General features: G+C 49.2%; 9 protein-coding genes across 9 annotated transcripts; 4 read left to right on the forward strand and 5 right to left on the reverse strand.

Annotated features, from left to right (window-relative positions):
• Positions 1-1,028: 1,028 nt before the first annotated feature.
• Positions 1,029-2,466, forward strand: N7516_003860 (lipase family protein; the record flags this gene model as incomplete). Its single annotated transcript, XM_057216580.1, has 3 exons — positions 1,029-1,209; positions 1,264-1,417; positions 1,479-2,466. The coding sequence occupies 3 exons, from the start codon at positions 1,029-1,031 to the stop codon at positions 2,464-2,466; spliced, it is 1,323 nt and encodes a 440-aa protein (XP_057078463.1).
• Positions 2,467-2,914: 448 nt separating this feature from the next.
• N7516_003861 (uncharacterized protein) lies at positions 2,915-3,211 on the forward strand (the record flags this gene model as incomplete). Its single annotated transcript, XM_057216581.1, has 1 exon — positions 2,915-3,211. The coding sequence occupies one exon, from the start codon at positions 2,915-2,917 to the stop codon at positions 3,209-3,211; it is 297 nt and encodes a 98-aa protein (XP_057078464.1).
• Positions 3,212-3,325: 114 nt separating this feature from the next.
• N7516_003862 (FAD-binding oxidoreductase) lies at positions 3,326-4,920 on the reverse strand (the record flags this gene model as incomplete). Its single annotated transcript, XM_057216582.1, has 3 exons — positions 3,326-4,497; positions 4,570-4,664; positions 4,718-4,920. 3 exons carry the CDS (start codon positions 4,918-4,920, stop codon positions 3,326-3,328), a joined length of 1,470 nt encoding a protein of 489 aa, XP_057078465.1.
• A 530-nt stretch (positions 4,921-5,450) lies between these two features.
• Positions 5,451-6,555, reverse strand: N7516_003863 (lysophosphatidic acid acyltransferase LOA1; the record flags this gene model as incomplete). The annotated part of the gene is made up of 3 exons (XM_057216583.1): positions 5,451-6,168; positions 6,230-6,467; positions 6,525-6,555. 3 exons carry the CDS (start codon positions 6,553-6,555, stop codon positions 5,451-5,453), a joined length of 987 nt encoding a protein of 328 aa, XP_057078466.1.
• Positions 6,556-6,957: 402 nt separating this feature from the next.
• On the reverse strand, positions 6,958-8,781 carry N7516_003864 (putative MFS transporter; the record flags this gene model as incomplete). The annotated part of the gene is made up of 3 exons (XM_057216584.1): positions 6,958-8,017; positions 8,075-8,321; positions 8,373-8,781. 3 exons carry the CDS (start codon positions 8,779-8,781, stop codon positions 6,958-6,960), a joined length of 1,716 nt encoding a protein of 571 aa, XP_057078467.1.
• Positions 8,782-9,156: 375 nt separating this feature from the next.
• N7516_003865 (uncharacterized protein) lies at positions 9,157-11,797 on the reverse strand (the record flags this gene model as incomplete). Its single annotated transcript, XM_057216585.1, has 5 exons — positions 9,157-10,567; positions 10,627-10,851; positions 10,902-11,584; positions 11,635-11,742; positions 11,789-11,797. The coding sequence occupies 5 exons, from the start codon at positions 11,795-11,797 to the stop codon at positions 9,157-9,159; spliced, it is 2,436 nt and encodes an 811-aa protein (XP_057078468.1).
• A 412-nt stretch (positions 11,798-12,209) lies between these two features.
• Positions 12,210-13,020, reverse strand: nctA (negative cofactor 2 transcription regulator complex subunit BUR6; the record flags this gene model as incomplete). Its single annotated transcript, XM_057216586.1, has 2 exons — positions 12,210-12,466; positions 12,549-13,020. 2 exons carry the CDS (start codon positions 13,018-13,020, stop codon positions 12,210-12,212), a joined length of 729 nt encoding a protein of 242 aa, XP_057078469.1.
• Positions 13,021-13,775: 755 nt separating this feature from the next.
• N7516_003867 (RING finger protein) lies at positions 13,776-14,626 on the forward strand (the record flags this gene model as incomplete). The annotated part of the gene is made up of 4 exons (XM_057216587.1): positions 13,776-13,862; positions 13,920-14,029; positions 14,088-14,482; positions 14,540-14,626. Exons 1-4 carry the CDS (start codon positions 13,822-13,824, stop codon positions 14,624-14,626), a joined length of 633 nt encoding a protein of 210 aa, XP_057078470.1. The 5' UTR covers positions 13,776-13,821.
• Positions 14,627-14,682: 56 nt separating this feature from the next.
• On the forward strand, positions 14,683-16,678 carry N7516_003868 (uncharacterized protein; the record flags this gene model as incomplete). Its single annotated transcript, XM_057216588.1, has 3 exons — positions 14,683-14,782; positions 14,839-15,616; positions 15,673-16,678. 3 exons carry the CDS (start codon positions 14,683-14,685, stop codon positions 16,676-16,678), a joined length of 1,884 nt encoding a protein of 627 aa, XP_057078471.1.
• Between the last annotated feature and the right edge of the window lie 955 nt (positions 16,679-17,633).

Below are 17,633 nucleotides of genomic sequence, written 5' to 3' on the forward strand. Positions count from 1 at the left end.
AGGAAGATATATGTAGTCACCTCCAATAAACAAGAACAAGCCAGAGCTATGGTTCGCCACTCAGCCGCTAACAAAGGGGTCAGACTTGATGCCTACTATATGGGCTCAACATGCCCTCGAACAAAATCACTAAAAATGCGAGTCAAGCCAATGTTCTTTCTCAGTTTCAGCGTAGACAGTTGTATAGTTCTGGATTTGATTGGTCCGTGCTTGTATTTCATCTCTTTTAATTGCTATACTTTTTATACTCTTCCTAGGTAACTAATTACCAAGATTTAATCCTATGTACCTTTGTAATATTGACAGCTCCAAAATGATATATAACATCCTCCGTCTGTTCAGCTGAAATCCAAGCTTTGTTCACATGCGACCAATCGCAGTTGTTGTGGGGGCGCCCTGGATTGGGGCTGTGTCTCGTACTCGGCCTTCAGCCTATCGAAGCCCAGCAGAGCCGAAGTTGATGGAGAATCCGCGTGATGAGAGTTGCTAAGCGTATTTGGCGTGATGAACCTGCATATCTCTTGCATCCTTGCTTTTCTCTTTCTGTCTTACATCGATATACGATGTGCAAGGATTGGGGCTCTTAAAACTCTTAAAATTTCATGGGATAACCACATGGCACATTGGATCTAACCACTCCACGCATTCCACCAACTGAGTTGGGATATATATATATATATACCATGGCCTTTGGACGTTCGAGTCGCTCAAGGAGACCGTCATCTCCAACACCCCCGCCAAAACCGCCACGACCGAATCAGCGAGAGAGCAGAATAGGGGTACCGCAGAACTATGTCCAACCTCCGTATGCGTCGCCAGCGGGGGTATATTCAGTCAATACATTCCATACCGCTGCAGTCCCATATAATCAAAATCCGGCAATGTCCATGGTTCATCTACAACCTCAGCCAACACCACATCCACATCCACTTCATCAATTCTCAGGAACTACTCTAAACAGTCCGCCAGGGAACTCTCAACCACCGAGACCCTCAAAATGGTCCTCGTGTACGAATCTAAACCAATCAATGACCAGTTTAGTATCGCATACAGTCGAAAAAACCAATGCCACGATTCTGGATCTCGAGCATTTGGTCCATCAAAGTTTGGGTGGTGGTGCGAACGTCAAGGAGGCCACATCGCGGCTATTAGACCAAGTCATCACTTCGATCGACCTGGGATCATTTTGTGGGAGAGAAAATGAACTGAGTAAGTGCCATAGTTCCAATCATATATGAAAATATACTCATTAGTGACAAATAGTTGCCGCATGTACAATTCCTCCCCAGTCAGACGAGAAGAAAGATCGCCGATCACAGCGAAAAGGGAAGAAACCAACTGGATCTGTGGATTACTTCTCCAAGGTGTATCTATATGCCAATTCGCGATTACCACCCCATTTACCACCACTAAAATTGTAAGACCCTATCTATACACCCAGGTTACTATTTAGCCCAACTTGCTAATCTCCCATTAAGCTATCCTCCAACATATCCTCTCCTCCAACTCGCAGCCAAGTACTCCCGCCGCGTCTACGACAAACCCTCAAGCCGTGAACGACATTCCTACGTCGACTCAGACTGGCTACATGGTACCAAAGCCATGGTAGTCAAGTCCCTACCAATCGACGACATGAACACCATCGTCTTCGCCATACGCGGTACGCAAAGTTTCCTAGACTGGGCCGTGAACGTCCGGGCCGCACCAACCTCTCCAACAGGCTTTCTAGACGACCATTCCAATCTCTGCCACTCGGGATTCTTATCAGTTGCCCGAAAAATGGTCATCCCCGTCGCAGCCCGGCTACGTAATCTCCTCGAAGAAGATCCAACACGAATGTCCTACTCGCTAGTCTTCACCGGTCACTCCGCAGGCGGCGCCGTCGCCAGCTTACTATATCTCCATCTCCTATCGGAGTCTCCAGCCGTGCAATCCGAACTCGTCCATCTCCGCGGCTGCTTTAAACACATCCACTGTGTTACTTTCGGTGCTCCGCCTCTGTCGCTTCGTCCGCTACAGCCCTCTCCGACAGCCCGGGGCTCAAAGTCTATGTTCTTCGCGTTTATCAATGAAGGGGACCCGGTCTCCCGTGCTGACAAGAACTATTTTCTCTCGTTGCTAGATCTGTATGTTTCACCCGCTCCCGGATCAATACTTGCCTTGTACGACAGGAAGAAGAAATCCGCTCCTATATATTGGAGGATTCCTTCTTCTGATCTGTCGCTCGCTGGTCGGCTTGTTCTTCTTCGTCCGCGAGATCAACAGAATACCCGCCCTGTGTTTGTACCGCTGTCGGTCCCTGGTGGACCGCCTGCACTGCCACCGAGGGGGAATGTGGATGCCTGTGGGATTACGGATACTGAGCTTCAAGGTGTGGTCTTTGGGGACCCTGTGATGCATTTTATGGACTTATATTCTCGTCATATTGATGCCTTGGCGAGAGATGCCTTGAGTAAAAGGTCATGATGGATCATAATATGTATGTGTCAGGGCTTAATGTGCGGAGGTTTTGTGTCCATTGGCGAGCTATTGAGATACCCAATACCCATTTACTGTTTTGATATTTGCGGCACATCTGTTCAATCGCTGTATTATTGGCAATTGCTTTCCTTTGAGATGTTGGTAATGTTCTGTGTACATATATGTATGCCTTTGTTTATCTGGTTGTCTTGGTAATAATAGAGACCAGCTCAAAGCAAGACTTTAAAGAAACAAAAAAAAAAAAAAAAAACTAAAGACCATGGTCTTCAAAGATCAATGAATAGTTGGTATTTCCTACCTCAAATATATACCCATCCACTAGCTCCTAAACATATATCCCGACCTCAACCCTTAGGCAACATAATCCCCCAAATATACTATACAGTATCTATATCCATTCCATCGACTTAAGCTAAAGAAAAGAACCCTCAAAATGTGCGTACAAACCTATGAATTGTGGACAATGTGCAACTGCATTTGTTTCCGACGAATTGAACGCTGTGAAGAGTTCGGAATACCATTTTCCCAACGAGAGCGATGTACAGGACGTGTTTTACGAGCCCTCAATATCGGCATCATTGGAATTCCCGAAGACCGGCTTTATCAAAAGGCGGGGATGTGCTCAGGGTGCTCGGAGAAGTTGAATCGAGAGATGTGGGCGCTTCGTTGGGAATGGACGTCTCGTCAGAGTGAGGAGTGGGCAGCGAAGCAGAGGAGCGAGATTGAATAGAGATACAAAATATGAGAAATTGAAAGGTAAAATGTTGTCTACTTGATTAACTCAGACTTCGATTACTCTATGACTGCTCAACGTAGCGCTGAATGTAGAAGACCTGGTGGTTTGTCACAATGGTGCCTTCTTTGCAGGAGATGGGCTCTGTGGATTCCGAAACACATTGTTCGGGTCAACTTGCTCTTTGATCTGCTGCAGTCGAGGTAGATTGGTGCCCCAGTATGCCTCGGCGGCGTTGGGCATAAGAGGGTCAACGTAACCCGGGTAGGCAGTGGAGGGAAGCGCGTCGTTGGTGACGAGCTTATGAACTCCATCGAGGAACTTGATCTGGGCCTGGGAGATGTGTCCCAATATGTTGATTGTGTAGGACTGTAGCCAGATGAGGACATCACGGTGGGCGTAAGATGTAGCATTAGTTGGGATGTCATTGGTGTAACCTCCCTGGAAATCGAACAACAGGAACCAGCTCAAAGTACCCTTGTCGACGGTATTGATGTAGTCGAACATTTTGTCGATAGTCTCCGGGGTCATAACGGTCTGAGGAGTCCAAGAAGTAGATTTTGCGTAGAAGTTGGTTGGGATTCCAGCTGCCAATTCCAAAACAATATCCTGGGCCCAGTGAGTGACAAGACCTAGCCAGTCATCAAAAACCAATGCACTGCTATTTGCACCGGGGAACTTGTTGCCAAGGTTCAACCTATCATACTCTTCCCTGGTGCCGAAGAAGGTACCGCTGATTGCTATACTTTTCTCCAGCACAGTGAGGGTAGACGCCATCTTTCGAGTCAACTCCGGATCTGACACGAAGGCCTGCCAGCTCTTGAAAAGGGCCGCCTGATGCTTGGGGTCGCCAATCTCAAAGCTGTATGCATACTGCACCGCAGTACCAGGCGCAGGCTCAGTTCGGACCTTGAACTCCGTGACGATACCGTAGCCGGAGGCAGCACCTCTGATAGCCCAAAAGAGATCCTGGTTTTCCGTATCCGAGGCTCTGACAATGCTCGCGTTCGCAAGAACGACCTCAACCTCCAGTATATGGTCAAGTGCGGCACCAAATTGACGCGAAGTCGGACCAAGACCACCGATTGTGAAATGTCCCCCTGAACCGACTTGAGGACAAATCCCGTGAGACATAGCCCGTCCTCCGGCGTGGTACAGCCGCTGTGTCACGTCACCTAGCAAGCTTCCCGCCCCAATTGTCGCTTGCCAGGATGTATTGTCCATGGAGAATTGTTGGAGATGCTTCAAGTCAATTGCAACAGCACCGTCTGTTCCTCCGATGCCTGTCGCATGTCTCATGTTAGTCTTCAAGTCAAATTACTCTGCGTCAAGTTAGTTTCAGAATCTAATCTCACCATAATTGCCATAGCTGTGCCCTCCACTTTTGGCCTGGACTGGATATCCGTTCTCTGCGGCACATTGAACAATTGCAGCCACCTCCTGAGAAGAACTGTGGTCTATGAGCAAGGAACATAACGAATCATTCTCTACGAGGACACTTACGTGGGAAAGGCCACTGCGGCCGGAGTAACGGGAATGTTCAGGTTGTAGCGATTCACAATACGGTCATAGAACAGATCACCGACCAAGGCAAAACTCCCCTGGTCTTTTAGGGCATTCTCGAAGCATGACCTCAATGCCTCATTGGGGCCATCAAGAGCCACCGATATGGCGCCCACTGCCAAAAAAAGCAGCTTTAGAAGCATGGTCAGTCTCTGAAAAGTGTGTCTTCGGTTAGGTCTTAGATGTGGGAAGTAGATCGGGAAAAAAATAAGAGAGGAAGGAGCTGAGATGAAAAGATCTACCTCAGGGGGACCCACGTAGTCCAAATAGAATTCATCCAACTGATTAGTCTCAAGTTTCGAAGCACTTCCATTTGCTCTCATGCACTTCGGGTGATATTGGGATATTGGGATATTGGGATGCTTTGAGGCTTGACACATCTGCGAACGAAAGTTCAGTAGGAGAGGGTACACACACAATATTTGTGACTTGTTGGTTTAATTCAAATCTAAGAGCTGCTCCAAGTCCAATCAAATATACAAGGAAGGGCCTTGGTCAGGTTTGTATCGACAACCGCCTCGGAATGGACATCGTGACTCAATGATGAGGGCACCCTCCTTATACAGCAAGTTTTAACTATACAATTTCATACCTGGATAGAAACCAATCCCCAAGCTCCGGTTCAAATATTGAAAATATAGAATTATACCGAAAGAAAAACTATTTATCGAGATCACCATGTCCGACGACTCTGATTCCACGCTCTGGAAAACTCCTGCTTCTCTTTCACTCCCAAGCCAACCCGCTTGACCCGACCCAGACGAGCTAGCGACTCTCCCACATTATCCAGCAACGCCTTCTCGCTGGTCGAGGCTTGTTCTTTTTGCCCGTTTTGGTCTAGTGTGTCGAGGTAATTCGTATTATAGGTCGACTTGCGAGTTGCATCAGTGACATTTTGGCTATTTGTAATGCACTCCGCGATGCGCACTCTGATACAGTGGGTCGGTTTGCTAAGAAGCGTCCACAGCAAGCTCATATAACTCCCGGGGAGCGGGGTCACGATATCCATAGGCGTATAGCGCAGACTGACAGGGAAGATCTTGGTCTTGGGGGGCACGCCGAGAAGAGAGTTGCTTAGGGTCAAGATGCCGCGACCGTTGGTAGTGGTACACTCTGGGAACAATACGATCGGCCTGCTGGGATACTGCTCGACGAGGGTCGAGACATCCACCATCTGGGCACCAGGGGCCGGCTGTGTGGCGGGGGAAGCGAAGGCTCGTAGAATGGCCTGGAGCAGGGAGATGCGCTCGACCTGGCGAGTGTTGGGGTAGGATGCCGTGAAGATCGGGTCGAAGATAGCTGCCAGGTAGACGGCATCAATGGGCGAGGTGAAGGACGAGGCGATGACCGAGCCGGGCTGTGGTAGACGCGCTTGCTGTTGCTTCAAAGACCTGTGTGAGGATTGTTAGTTATCAGCGGAACAGGCTATAATTCCAATAGTACAGCACGAACCCTTTGCGCACTCCGTCCACTTGGAGATCAATCCACCAGATGCTAGGAACTCCAAGGATACACCAGAGAGCAGCCTTCTTGCCCAGCGATCCGATAGGAAGCCATTGTAAGATCAAAAAATAGCTAAGAGTAACGAAGATGAAGAGTGGGAGGCGGAAGCAGAAGAGGAAAATACGAAGGGGAGCTTGGAGGCCGAATCGTTCAACAGGGATTGGGAGGAAGGGCGCAATTCCAGAGCCTAGGACATGTCAGTATAAGTGTGCTTGGAGGGCTGGTCATCATAGCGGAAATTCACCTCGATCCCGGAACTGAGAGTATCTCTCCATCTCGTGCTATGACAGCTATAGGCAGAATGAGCTGGGGTACGGGCTCAATCTTCAACAAGCCATGCGCTAAGGAAGCGTTTATGTGGTAATGTCTTGGCAGCACAAGATGCGACTCGAACTCGGGGCTAGTTCTGTCAGTGAAATTGGTTTGACCAGCTGGTGATCTTCACATGCGAAAAGAGCTGCCACGTGATATATGCCTAAGGCACAAAGCCAACATTTTCCTGGAGTATAAGAGTTGCAGGTGACTGAGGTACGGAATGATGGACCTTCGGATATTAAGTTCTGTGTTATTGGTTTGATCATTTTCAAACATAGTTCTATATAATATAAGAGATGCCAAAAAAAAGAAATGTTCTAAGTGCGCACAAAGGCTATGAGTAGTATACAAGATCTCTAAGATCACGCCCTGTCATCCCCATCATGATCCTCCACCACAAAGTCCGGTGACGGAGGACTTGGAGGTAGATTAAAAGACCAGATGGCTACTCCTACCAAGCAGAAGAGGATACTGGTCATCATCCACGCGAGACCAATCCAGAACCCACCGAGACGCAGTCCAATCTGGAAGACGGTGGTGATGGATAAACTCGCAACCACATTTCCCAATGACTGGATAATCTCAATCGCAGTAAACAACCGAGCGGTCTCATCACGTTCAACCAAAGTGGTAATGATAGAACGGCAAAGGAAAACAAAGCCCGATCCGGATGTCTGAATGACCATGCTGGGAATTAGAGTCGCAATCGTTGGGGAGAGGCCGATTCCGAGGGTTCCAACAGTAAGACAGAATATACTGCGGCGCGCGAGCCAAAGGTCTTTTTCCGTCGATGAAAGGCGAGGGTTTAGGACTCGGCTTTTGAGGAAAGGTAGACCGAAGAGGAACAGCGGGATTGACACGGTCGGGCGAGCAGATACCAGGAAGTTGGCTTGTGCCAGTGTCCATGAATAACGTGTCGATATATATTGGGCCAAAAACCAAGACGAGCCTCGGCTCAGGCGGTAGACCAGGAATGCAGTGAGAAGAAGGAGCACTGGTTTTCGGTTGAGGATGAACCGGTAGGGTTTAAGGTAGAAGCGGTAGTTTGCGCGAAACTTTGTCAGGATAGATTGATGGGAGTATGATTGGATGCTCCAAGACGGCGGTTCGTTCTCATGGTCACCATTCATGTCGGGTTCTGTGCGAGGTGGTTCGGGTTCATTGAGATTATGTAAAGAAATCTTTCGTTCGGGGTCATCCGTTAGATCTGACATCTCAACATGAGTTGGTTCAGCTTTCCGGGGTGGCAGGGCATGTTTCGTTTCTGGTAGCACCAAAATGAGCATCATGCCAGCGATTACAATTGCGAATCCAATCACCAATGGTATCCAGGGATCCAGGGTCATCAGGTAAGAACTAAGAGCGCTCGAAGCGAAATCGGCGCCCATCGAGACGATGGCAAATTGAAAGAAGATACCCGCTCTGTGCCACTCGATTAGCATCTATAAGGTTCATGTCCAAATTGGAGGGGTAACATACCTCTCGGCCTCGGTGGTTACATCGGCCATCATAGTCCATATAATCGCAAATGACACGACCGGACCACCACCAAACACCCACGTCAAGGCAGTAAACCAAAGCGCACGCAGAGGAAATATATCCGAAAACCACAATATAACAATTGTAAGAATGGAATTCAAGGCAAACCCGGGAAGGGACAAAGCGAGTGTAGATTTGCGGCCACGACGGTCTGCCAGCAGACCATAGGGAATCGCCAAAAGAGCACCTGCGAAAAGATCAGATAATGGACTCGCCCTGGACATTCAAATCCACTTACTCAGTGATCCATCAAAGAACATATGGTACCCCTTCACAGCCGCCAGTTCAGCCTGCACTTCGCCGATCTTACACATGGCCTCTGGCACTTGTCCATCCGCACCGATCTTTGTCGGATCCACACCTAGGAAGTACTGGCGACAGGCAATTGACTCCATGATCCGGACCATGGGGCCCTCAAGGAAAGCGAAGCCGATTTCAACCGCGAGGACCATGGCGAATAGGGTCGCCTTGAGGCGAAAGCTAATGGCGCTAGCGGAGGCATTGGCCGTTACTGGACGGCTGCCTATACTGGGCTTGCCATGAACATGACGGTGGGCTGGGCCAGGGTTACTCGGATCGGAGGAGTCGAGGAACGGGGCATCCTCGCGGTCCTCGCGGTCGAAGGACTCATGACGTATGGGGGCCATATTGGCCAGTCATACCGTCAAGTGAGGGTATATATATGAAAGAAGGTAATCGGATCGAAAGGGTATAAATGAGGGTCGGTATCAGATCATTGTCAGATTTGAGTTAGAAAAGAGTGCGAGAAATGCTGTCTTACGTGTCTGGAGGACAAGTTGCCAATCGTCTCAACCTAATCCAGCACGATGTCTTGGCGCCTGGTAGTTTGTCGTCCAGGGGCTGAGTGGCTAACTAGTGCGTGTCCACTTATACTATTCTTTGCATATCAAATCCTTGGTATGTTTTTGATAGATTATTCAGGATTTCAGGAATGGATAAAGTACAATATACTGATTTCTAGGTATACCCCCTTTATATATATAAAAAAAGCACCCCCTTTCTTAATTATCATATCCTGCCTCTTCAAACAAGCTTCCCCGAACTTGTACTACCGCCGACAGCTCCAGCAGGAATTCATAAAGAATCACCACATTTGTCAGTACATGACCAAGAGTGGCAACTGGGGCATCCTTAGTATCTTCTGATCCTGAGGCTCCCTCCTCAGCAGATGCAGACTGAAGATCCGTGGGCTCAGGCGGGAACGGCATGGAAAGGCGCTGACGAAGAGCCTCAGCGGCCACGGCTCGGGCGTTTGAGGATCCGCGCGAGTCTGGAGGAACAGAGGACTCATCACGATCCCGACTAGAAGGCATAGTGGGCGAATTGGCCGGGTACGGAGACCGGCCACGGGAAGCTAGGGTAGAGGCATCTGGTGAACCCGAGTATGACGGGCGCGAGCGATTTCTTGAGGATTCCGGGTACTCCGAGGGCTCTCGCGATTGGTCCGGCGTCTGTGGGCGACCGTCCTGGTGCAAGAGTTCACGCCGGGCAGCGACCAGTACATCGAAGTCCGGGAGTTGTCGTTGCCATTGTCGGACCTGGTTCACGAGTTGTTGGAGTGCTAATGTCAATGTAGGAGCAGCTGTGGCAGGCCAAGTTGGTGCCTGGTAGGCCTGATGAACGTGTTCAAATCCATCGTCGTTTTCTTCGCGTGGGGTCTCGTATTGGTTGGGATCAACCAACACCCACCCGTCCAAGGAGAAGAGATGTGAGGATGCCAGGCTCATGAACACACCTGTTAAAGCTAGATTGACGATGACGCTGTTCGTAAAGAAAGATTCAAGGCACCCGAAAAGGGCCTGCACTATGGGATCGTCCTGCTGGAGCTGTAATGGTAGTGGTAGCGTCTCCTCGTCTTCATCCATCGAAGAGATGGGCAGACACAGGCGGGATTCAAGGACACATGTCGCATCTGCAACATAGTTGTCATACGACTCATTCAGTGTAGGGTCATCAACGAGGGACGTTCCCATGGTCAAAAGTTGCTCTAGCTCGGCATTCAAAGCGCCAACGGAGCGTTGATTTGCAGGCTGGGTAGGAATGGTATGGATCAGCGCCCGTGCAAATAGATGATGTCTTTGAAGAACAGTGTTTAAAAGGCGTAGTGTAGCTAACACCGTTTGACAGTTCGATGACTGGAGTCCCAGTAGGGCCAAGTCGCGAAGATTGAATAGTGACGGCGATGGTTGAGCCGCTTCAGAGGCCAACGCAGCTAGCACATTGAGGGACTTCCGTCGGCTTGCGGACATGTCCATTTGCTCTTCAGGTTGAGGGGAAGACGCAAGTAAGAAGTGTAATATCCGATGGACCAATTCGCCTTGATCGATTGAGTCGAGGATGCGGCACATGTAGGTCAGCACTGCTGCTGTCGAGCCACCAGCTACATCTGATGATTCTAACAACGAAGGGTACCTGTAAGAGTCAGCGGTGACTCTATCCCAGAGGGAGAAGGATAACGAGTGTACACTCACAAAAGTTGCTCCAAAAACAGCACCTGGAAATGGTCTAGTAACGTGTCGTTCACTTCGGCTGATTTGCAGTGGTCGATTGTATCCTGCCAAAACAACAGATAGGACATGAATGCATCCATTGTTTGATCTAGTGTTGGCTGTAAAGCGGTCTCATGTTTGGCATGATCAGATAAAACAACAATGTGAGGGAGATTATCGTCCTCGGTGGTGGGAGCAAATGACAAGCTTTGTTCGATTAGTATACTGTCTCACATCGATCAAAGAACCAAACTTACTGTCCCAGCTGGCTGTACAATGCACCCAGTCCAGTGGCCATGAGCGTAGCCAGATCACTCTCGATCAGCCACTTCTCTAAGTTTTTAGACCGCGATGCGGTTTCAATGAGGTAGAGCAACCCCGTTCGAGCAAAGTCGCCAGCACGCCCGTCGTGGTGAACATAGTCCACCAGCAGGTAGAACAGAGGGAACTCATCCTTCCGCGTAGCTCCTGCAAACTCCGTCCCACTTGGGGCTTGGGAATCGCTATCCTGGGCGACGGATGATACCCGAGGCACAAACCACGCGGGTAGGATACCAGGTTGCAGACGAATGTTGTTGGCAATACCAAATAGCAATTCAACGAGTCGGCCCTCGATCTCATCCGAAGTCTTCTCAGCACGGCGGACGAGATCCACCATCGCGCGGGCGAACAATCGGTTGTCCACAACCCCATCCACCTCGGCATCGATCAGCGTGTCGAAGAATACCGTGGCTGATCTGACGACTCCTTCATCGTGGAAGGAGAGGGCAAGCTTGGTTACTGTCACAAAGACCTGAGAAGATGCTGCATAGGAAACACAAGGGTGCGGTGCGGGCCCGCGGGCTTCCTCGCTCAGAATCGAATTGAGTCGTTCAACATATGTCCGCGCGTGCGCAACCGATTGTTCGCCAGAAGGAGTATTTGTGGAACGCCATATTTGCTACCAATTGGGTTAGCTGGTGGACTTATGGTAATGGGTATAATCGATACCTGGAGGGCATTGCAGGCGCGTTTAAAGGCAGTCAGCCGTTCCGTGGGCGAGGTGGCCTTGGAGGGTTTGTTGGACAGCGCGCGCGAGCCGCCGATAAGACGAGACCACTTTATTCCATTAGTAGACACTCATAAAGAAGAAAGGGGCACGTACAAAGTCCATTCTGCGAGGACAGCATGATCTCACAGGGTGAAAGTGACGGGGGTCGAGGATTAGTGGAGACGGTGTTTATCGCGCTGATCGCCGCCTTACAACTACAACCATACGGGCCATCAACTTCGAAGATTATTTATACTACATGCATATTCAAGATTTATACAATTACAGCCATACACATTCAAATTCCAACAAAGAAAGATACCAGTCCAGGCCCTGTTCGTTGAATAAAAAGACCGTGCGCATATGGGGGCTCAAGTCATTCGAGCCCCAAAAAGAACCAAGATATTCACAGATAAATGCGCTCCCAGATCTGCCTCCCACTATTTAAACGCCTAAAAGAAAAACAACCTCCATAAATTTATGCGCCTTGACACCCATTCCATCTAGCTGTCGTCAAATCATTTACGGGTCAACCTCAATCACTCTCATCCTTCGGTCGCCGCCCGCCACGCTTACGACGACCCTCATTTTGATCACTCCCGTCGTCTTCGTGTTTCCGGCTAGTGGGTTGGTCGGGGACTTTAGCGATTATGTCTGCCAAGAAGTCAAGCACTTCATCCTTGGCGACGGCCTGTTTGAGATGCGAGGCCGTGACGCGCTTTGAGTTACGATCCTTTGCTTCTTGTGCCGCCTTGGTGACAAGAGAGATCATGAAGAGTTCAAGAGCCTTGGCTATAAAGAAGTGTCTAGTCAGTTATCTCTCTTGCAATGCATAGGGAATATGCGCGAAGGGAAGTGCAAAGAGTGTACTTACACACAGCAATCGGTGTCACTTGGGCAACCTTGCCGACATCCTCATCGGCCTGCATGATGCGCTTAATGCGCGCCACAGGAAACTTGGTCTTTACTTCAATCCCCGCACTTGGAGGCACCGGCGGCATCTCTTCATCCATCTCCGGCGCAGCGGCGGGGACTGGTGCCATTGCGATCGGCTCTGGGATTGGTTGGATTATTTCGGGCATGGGTTGAATTGCTTCGGGCATAGGTTCGGGGATAGGGGTGTGGTCGGACTGAGCAAGACGGCTTGAACGACGGGCCATGTCCGAGTCTGGCTGATATGGTGGAACGTATTGTTGAGACACGCGACTTGGATTTGGGAGTTGGTATGGTTGGTATGAGTTGAAGAAAGGCGATGTATAAGATGTAATTGGACTCGCAAGCGCGTTTTGTTGAGGAGAAGGAAGTGATAGATCAGGAGAGCGAGGCCGATAATTGTCCTCTGTCATGATTCAAAAAGAACAAAATTAAAAAAAAAAAAAATTATAGTGGAATCGCGAAAAAAAAGGTAGGTGGCCCAAGCTCCCTGGAGAGGAGAATCCAACGACCGACTCGGGCGTCGCTGTCCTTTTTAAATTCCCATCGTCGTTTTTTTTTTTGGTAATGTATTTACCGGTTTTGACTGTTTTGGTCTGTTTTTTTTGTTTTTGTTTTTTTGAACGAAAACTAACATTTTTCACCCTTTTTCATCTTCTTCTCTTTGTTATATCCCACACTCTTCTTCTTCATCTTTAATTTTATCTTTTCCCCTTGTTCAAGTTACTTTGTACTCTCCCAGTCTTCTTTTTGTCAGATCCAACTACTCAAATATATTGCCTCTTGTATATCGTAGGTTGACTTCTCTCTCCTTTCTTCCCCCTCCCCCCTTTACTAGGCACCTGTAGAATAAATACCCAAAATACCCGATGACGATAAATCCAAAAACGTCGAGTTGAAACAGATGAAACCATCAGAGTATCGCTGTTCTTCTATGAACGCCAAAAATAACTTGATCTAATCTGAGGGTCTCATCACATCTACACGTCTACAACATACTCCGTTCTCCGTACAATGCACCTTGTTTGTGTGCCCCACGTCATCTCTTAGTTTCCCGCCGGATCTTACTTCGCTCTGACATGTAACTTCGGCGAAATAGTTTTTCCGACCAAATTCAAGCATCAACTTCTACACTTCTTACCGGGCATTGAAGCCATGTCACTGTAGCTCTCTGTCTAGTCAGGGTCATTTAATATCTCCAGCCATCCCCAGCCATGGCGGTGGCGGATGTCCCCGGTCTCATGGACATTGCCAGGTATGGAGTACTGACATGCCGATCAAAAAATTCACGATGATGCTAATGATTCTGCAGTACCCTGGCCCAAGATGAGATCCCATTCAAGCTACGATGTGCCATCTGCAATAAGCTGGCAGTGAACGCATTCCGTCTCCCCTGTTGTGACCAGTCCATCTGCGAGACCTGTATGTTATAATGTTTCATACCTGTCGCAAATCGTACCTAATCTGATCTCTGTTCTAGGCCAAGCTTCCCTTTCTGACACATGTCCTGTCTGCACACATACCCCCGTCTCTCCTGATCTCTGCAAACCCAATAAAGCTCTGCGGACCACTCTCAAGGCTTTCCTGCGCACCGAAGAAAAGAAGCGGGAAAAGGACCGCCAATCTGCAGCGCCTCCAACACCATCTACTATCACGCCTGCGGATACAAAAATACCTGTCAAGGATGCAGCGCCTGATCAAAATGGAGCTGAGCTAGGAATAGCTGTGGAGACCAAGGCACCTGTATCTCCGCATCCTACGGAGCCTGCTGAGTCAATGCCTCAAGAGCTGGGACTAGACACACCAGCCCCAGACACAGTTGGAGAGAGCATTTCAGAGCCAAATGCCCCAGGTTCGGCCGATCAGCCAGCTCAGGTAATTTTATACTGCTATCCTACACTCCAATTTTCTAAACTGACCCTATATGTATAGCCCGAGGCAACTGCCGATCAACTCAACGGCACCGAAGCCGCCCTTGAGTCCATGACTGAAGCTGCCGCAGTCAACGAAACCCCCTAAATGGAGAACCCGCTCCCACTCCGGAGGAGGTTCCTGGAGAATCCGCTACCAACTCGATGGCCCCAAACATGGCCGGAAACTTCCCCGCGATGGGCTGGAACGGAAACGACATGAACCCCTTCATGGCTGGCATGTTCAATTACCCGAACACGATGGGTAAGTTCAATATTACCAAAATTTGACATTTCGATCTTGCTAATCTCTTTCCACAGGTATGCCCATGGGGATGGACCCGATGGCAAATCAGGGGATGTACGGAATGAACATGACTGGCATGGGCATGAACACTGGGATGAACTACAACGGGGGCATGTATGGATCGTTAGGATGGGACGCATCCCAACAGAACAACAATATGTGGCAAGGCGGCCAAAATAAATTCAATCCAAATGCTTTCGCAAATGGCACGGGTCCTCCTTATGGAGGAGAATTTGGCGGGTCTAATATGTCTGCTTACCCTTCTCATTCAGACTACCAGTCCGGCTATTACGGCGGTTATGGTCGTGGTGGATACCGAGGTCGCGGCCGTGGCCAGTTTGGCTCCGGTCGAGGTGGCTTTGGACCCATGCAAGGTCATTACCGTCAGGGTGCTAACTCAGGCTATCCCAGCCAGAACCCAAACATGGCTAATGGTCCCAACGGTACTCCAATGGATGCTCAAGGTAATATCCAAACAAATGAGACTCCAGAATCAGGTGAAACCGCACCTGATATGCCGGGTAATCTAGACGATATCCCGACAGAGGCCACAGATCAACCCCAAGGAATCCCCACCATTGACAGCCTTGATAATCCCGTACCAACTGGGCCTGGATACGGCCATATGAGTAATGGGTATGGCCAATACAGGTATGGCCGGTATGGACAAGAGCGCGGGCCAGGCGTCGAAGGCGCTCCAGCTGCTCCGCGTGCCATGCGGCAGGGGCTACCCAACACCAGCGTACTACGACAGCGCGGCTTCCAGATTCAGGGCCGAGCCAGTATTTCTTGGTGAGACCTTCCTCATTTGTCTTTGTCTTGATAATATAAATGCTAACTACTAGTAGTGAACCCACTGAGGACAATCAGACAAGGGCTACATCCAACGCCCCGTCCCAACGTGCGCAGTCTCGATCTCGATCTCCCTCACAGATTCTAGCTTCTCGCCCCCGTTCACCATCTATCCATGGTACTGAAGATGACCGTGACAGTCGGCATGGAACAGAAACTAAACGTCTAGATCGGGTTGATGAGTTACAATGCAGCACCCGTCACTCTCGCTCTCCATCCCGCACTTCCTCTCGTCCATCTTCGCGACGCCGGCATCACGACAGTGATCGGGAGCGAGATAGAAGAACCAGCCATCGCTCACATCGCTCCCGCCGTCACCGCACCCGTAGCCGCAGCTCAAATCGAAATGGCGATGTCCGTCCCTCTGGTCGCCTAGAAAGGATCGCAGAGAAAGACGGGTCTAATGGCAGGACCAAATCGTCCTCTGAAGCCCCAGAATCGCGCGATCTAGCAAGCCGAATCAGCAACACCTACCGCTCTACCAAGGACAGGGGCAGCCGCCGCGAAGACGTCAGATCACGAGAAAAAGACCGAGATCTTCGCCGCCGAGATCGCGACCGAGACCGCGACCGTCGTGGTAGAGACCGGGATTCCGATCGCGAACGTCGCCGTGATGGCGACCGTGATAAAGACAGGACTTCAGAACGCGACCGAGACCGACCAAGGGAGCGCGATCGTGATCGTGATCGTGAGCGTGAGCGTGATCGCAAGCGCTCTCGCCGCGATCGATCCCCGTCCGCCGCCGGCGGCGACCGTCCCCAAGCCCGTCGTGTGAAACGTGGCGATGAGGACCGTAGTCGGGACACGAACGAAGTCTCAACCAAAAGAACCGAACCTGATAAGGACCCTTACACTCTTGAGCGCGAAGCACGCAATAAGGAGCGCCTTGAACGTGAACAGCAGCACCGTGAAAAGGCCAAGTCTGGCCGCCGCCGTGATAGCCGGCAGGACCGTGTGGTGGCGGGCCGTCGCATCAACTACAAGTATGAAGATGAACTCTGAGCTTGGAGTTTGATTCTTCCCTTCCGTACAAAATCATGGGATATGGCGTCAACGGTTTATTTTTCACTTGTCTTGCATGTTGTTATTTTTCCTTGAGTTAGGATGTGAGCCTGCTCAACAGTAGATATGGGATTTGTGTAGGCTATTTGAAATGGCTTCAATGTTCTTGTGGATAGAGAGAAGGAACCTCCAAATGATGAAAATGAATTCTCCATCCTTATCTCTCTGTCTTGTTGTGATAATTCCTTCAAAAATGAAAATGAATTTCCCCTTGCTAGTAACATGGTCTATCCCTGCTATATATCACGACGTTATAGATTGCTTAATCCCAATTATCGAAGTTTTAATAGAACATTGGAACCAAGTACGATTGACAAAAAGTAGTCCAAATAAATCACCTAGCAACATATTATCAAACTTTATACTATTAGCTTATTGCTATTAACCCCGAGCTGAGCCCTAAAGGCAACCAACCATGGAGGGGCGAGGACGGTAGTATGAAGGATCAATGCCCAGGTGAATACAATCCAAATTCCAGATGCTTATTCTAGGATTGATGTACATAGTTTACTTTTTGAATGTTTCAAAGCTACTATAGAAGTCTGTGCTTCGTTTTAAGTATACCTAAGATTAAACATAACTAGTTAGTTAGTTATAGTTATGATTTTTGTAACTAACCTATCAACTAGTTAGTTATAGTGTTCTAGCGATGTTCTAGTTATTGTATTCATTTGCGCATAGCCATTCTCTCAAGTCTTATTAGGAATCTTCTGTCTTTTCCTTCTACTCTATATGGAATATGGTGTTTTCAGCCAACAAAATCCATGATGGGATGGTCCTATACACAACCATAGATTACCTTAAGAGGACTAGCCATTCCCGCCATTCTCGCCATTCAGTGAACATAATATCCATATTTTGATTTCAATAGGCAAATGTATTGACAATTCCGCTA

This window comes from Penicillium verrucosum (genome assembly GCF_028828655.1).
Source record: "Penicillium verrucosum strain IBT 35672 chromosome Unknown utg000001l_segment0_segment0, whole genome shotgun sequence".
Classification (NCBI taxonomy): Eukaryota; Fungi; Ascomycota; class Eurotiomycetes; order Eurotiales; family Aspergillaceae; genus Penicillium; species Penicillium verrucosum.